Source organism: Nerophis ophidion, linkage group LG06, assembly GCF_033978795.1.
Source record: "Nerophis ophidion isolate RoL-2023_Sa linkage group LG06, RoL_Noph_v1.0, whole genome shotgun sequence".
Classification (NCBI taxonomy): domain Eukaryota; kingdom Metazoa; phylum Chordata; class Actinopteri; order Syngnathiformes; family Syngnathidae; genus Nerophis; species Nerophis ophidion.
In genome coordinates, this window is record NC_084616.1 from 61,986,579 (window position 1) to 61,990,580 (window position 4,002).

The 4,002-nt window shown below is 36.6% G+C and overlaps 1 protein-coding gene across 1 annotated transcript in view; it reads right to left on the bottom strand.

Moving 5' to 3' along the window:
- Window positions 1–490: 490 nt before the first annotated feature.
- The window catches only part of tnnt2a (troponin T type 2a (cardiac)), a 27,315-nt gene continuing 23,803 nt past the window's right edge, over window positions 491–4,002 (bottom strand). Inside the window, exons 12-13 of the mRNA XM_061904517.1 lie at window positions 2,443–2,483; window positions 491–838 (exon numbers count right to left, since the gene is read on the bottom strand). Coding sequence (XP_061760501.1) covers window positions 805–838; window positions 2,443–2,483 — 75 coding nt within the window. The 3' untranslated portion in view covers window positions 491–804. The remainder of the gene's footprint in view (window positions 839–2,442; window positions 2,484–4,002) is intronic.

Consider the following 4,002-nt stretch of genomic DNA (forward strand, 5'->3'; position numbering starts at 1 on the left):
GAGGGTCCCTGGTTCAAATCCCACTTATTACCAACCTCATCACGTCCGTTGTGTCCTGAGCAAGACACTTCACCCTTGCTCCTGATGGGTGCTGGTTGGCGCCTTGCATGGCAGCTCCCTCCATCAGTGTGTGAATGTGTGTGTGAATGGGTAAATGTGGAAGTAGTGTCAAAGCGCTTTGAGTACCTTGAAGGTAGAAAAGCGCTATACAAGTACAACCCATTTATTTATTTATTTATTTATAATTTGAAATTACTATATAATTTTGTGTCATCTCCGTTTGTTTTTGTTTTACGAAAATTAATAACTGAATGAACATCCTCCAATTTCGGATGATTCCCCATTTTTTGCGAGGGGTTGTCTATTATCTAAGTGTTGAGCCCCTATTTAGGCTGCAATGTGTGGACACTGATTGTGTTTCTTCCTGAAAAGTCAGAAAAGCAAGTAATTACTCCTCAAACCACAGCAAGGTTTTTGCATGACTTCAAACTCAGAATCATACAATGTCACTTTGTTCTTTGCCCAAGTCGTAATTTGAGGAGTTGAGCGTTGGAAAGAGAAGCATGTTGACAGTCATGTCAGAGCCTGTCTCGTTAAAAAGATCCTTTTTTTGCTTTAGGCTTTTTTTAATCTTGAGTTCTGTATGTTTTCAGACAAGTGCTGTCTTGACTGGACTGAAAGGGTCTTATTTACATTTATAAGTACAGGAAAACACACGCAGTATGATCAAATTGTCGTGGGAAAAAGTTGAGACAGTGGTTCGGTTTTTGTTCGGTGAGGTACCGCTAAATCGTGCATCAGCATTTATTTCCTCAGTCCCCTTTTGGTCCTCTTGGATCTGTTGAACACACAAACAGAATTAGGAGCAGCCATTGTTGCAGATGTTGTCATTATCCTCCCATTGCAAAAATAACAGGTCAGTTTAGCACTCGGTGCGAAACATTCTGTGCTGGAGGTGTGACTCTTGACAGCTGTGCCGCACCCAGCCATGCAGCCTGCTCACCCAGTTGGAGAGTAACAGTAGTCACATGTGTCAAGAATGCATTTTTACTACTACATATTGCAGCAAACAGAGTATGGGTTGTAAAAATGTTCTTGATTAACTGTGTGCAGACAATTTAGAGCAGGGGTCACCAACGCGGTGCCCGCGGGCACCAGGTAGCCCGTAAGGACCAGATGAGTAGCCCACTGGCCGGTTCTAAAAATAGTTCAAATAGCAGCACTTAGCAGTGAGCTGCCTCTATTTTTTTTAATTTGATTTATTTACTCGCAAACTGGTCTCGCTTTGCTCGACATTTTTAATTCTAAGAGAGACAAAACTCACAGAATTTGAAAATCCAAGAAAATATTTTAAAGACTTGGTCTTCACTTGTTTGAATAAATTCATTTATTTTTTTACTTAGCTTCTTATAACTTTCAGAAAGACAATTTTAGAGAAAAAAAATACAACCTTAGAAATGATTTTAGGATTTTTAAACACATATACCTTTTTACCTATTAAATTCCTTCCTCTTCTTTCCTGACAATTTAAATCAATGTTGAAGTATTTTTTTTTTTATTGTAAAGAATAATAAATACATTTTAATTAAATTCTTCATTTTAGCTTCTGTTTTTTCGACGAAGAATATTTGTGAAATATTTCTTCAAACTTATGATTAAAATTCAAAAACATTATTCTGGCAAATCTAGAAAATCTGTAAAATCAAACTTAAATCTTATTTCAAAGTCTTTTAAATTTCTTTTAAAATTTTTGTTCTGGAAAATCTAGAAGAAATAATGATTTGTCTTTGTTAGACATAAAGCTTGGTCCAATTTGTTATATATTCAAACAAAGTGCAGATTGGATTTTAACCTATTTAAAACATGTCATCAAAACTCTAAAATTAATCTTAATCAGGAAAAAAATACTAATGATCTTCCATTAATTATTTTTTCAAAAAGATTCGAATTAGCTAGTTTTTCTCCTTTTTTTTTCGGTTGAATTTTGAATTTTAAAGAGTCCAAATTGAAGATAAACTATGTTTCAAAATTGAATTTTCATTTTTTTCCTATTTTCTCCTCTTTTAAATCGTTCAATTAAGTGTTTTTTTGCATCATTTATTCTATACAAAAAAACCTCCCATAAAAGGAAAAAAAAATGTACGACGGAATGACAGACAGAAATACCCATTTTTTTATATAGATAGATTTATCCATTAAAGGTAAATTGACAAAATTGGCTATTTCTGGCAATTTGTTTAAGTGTGTATCAAACTGGTAGCCCTTCCCATTAATCAGTACCCAAGAAGTAGCTCTTGGTTTCAAAAAGGTTGGTGACCCCTGATTTAGAGGTTATTTTGCAACTAGGGTGAGATGTTACTTCCAGGGGGACATTTTAACAAGTCAGTATCAAGATGACAGCAGAGGAAAGATAATGGGAAAAAAAAAAAAAAGTCTACATACGTTTTCTGATGGTCGCTTATGCGGTTCCTCAATACATTGATCTGTTACAAAGAAATAATTATCAAATCACCACATGCAAAGTGTCATGTTGACATCCAATTAAAGAGCTTCAGTTTTCAACACATTTATTTAACAAGATAAAGGTATTACTATGGTTGTAGAATGTCAGAATATTTGGTTATTTTGATGACCTTACCGTACTAGCATATTAACCCCAACATCCCTTTATTGTTATTAAAAGGAAGGTTTGGTCCCCTGCACTGTTTACAAACAAAAAATAATGTTACAGTATATTAAATGGAGAAAACATTCCGTTTCCCCTTAGACTTCCCACAAGGTCATTGATTCGCTGCAACCCACCAAAATGTGGTCAAATGGGCAATGGGTAAAAAAAAACAATCAAAGTAAGAGTAGACTAATACTTCACTTGAAGATGTCCAGATACATATTTTTTCCACTTCCAAAACGATGCTGATATTAGAGCAGGGGTGTCAAACTCATTTTAGCTCAAGGGCCACATGTAGGAAAATCTATTCCTACGAGGGCCGGACGGGTGAAACCAATGCATAATAACTTCAAAATACAAAAACGACAATTTCAGATTGTTTTCTTTGTTGTACTTCGGCGCAAAAGGGAAAAAACACGTTTGGAAAATGTAGACCTATCACAAATAATCCTCTTGACAAAACACTCCTGAGGAAAGAATTGGTGCAGTTTCAAAAACACCATGAAGAACACAATGAATTTAAACTTAATATCAGTGTACTTACAAATCAATTAATGGTCACAGACCATCAAGGATTTAACAATACACAAAATAAATAATAAATAAGAACTCTTCTATGTATCAACTACCCATCCATCCATCCATTTTCTACCGCTTGTCCCTTACGGGGTCGCGGGGGGCGCTGGCGCCTATCTCAGCTACAATCGGGCGGAAGGCAGAGTATACCCTGGACAAGTCGCCACCTCATCGCAGGGCCAACACAGATAGACAGACAACATTCACACACTAGGGCCAATTTAGTGTTGCCAATCAACCTATCCCCAGGTGCATGTCTTTGGAAGTGGGAGGAAGCCGGAGTACCCGGAGGGAACCCACGCATTCACGGGGAGAACATGCAAACTCCACACAGAAAGATCCCCAGCATGGATTTGAACCCAGGACTACAGGAACTTCGTATTGTGAGGCAGACGCACTAACCCCTCTGCCACCGTGAAGCCTGTATCACCTACCTCAATTGTCATTTCCACATATTAATCCTGTGCTAACTCAACAAACCTTACAAACTGAGGTAGAAACTGTTCAAGATGGTTGAGTTACTCTCTGCCTTCTCTAAGCATCACTCTGTGTTGATAGAAAAATGAAAGCTGTGCAATGTGTGTACAATTTCAACAAACCAAAAATAAAAACTTAAAAGACAGTATTGCAGTAGATCACACACTGTTCACTTTCTTTAAAATTGGAAAGAAGACAATAATTTTCAAAGAACTATATCAATGTGCAGTGTCTCATGAAGCATTTATTTATTTATACTCCCGTTTGTTTTACATTGGGTC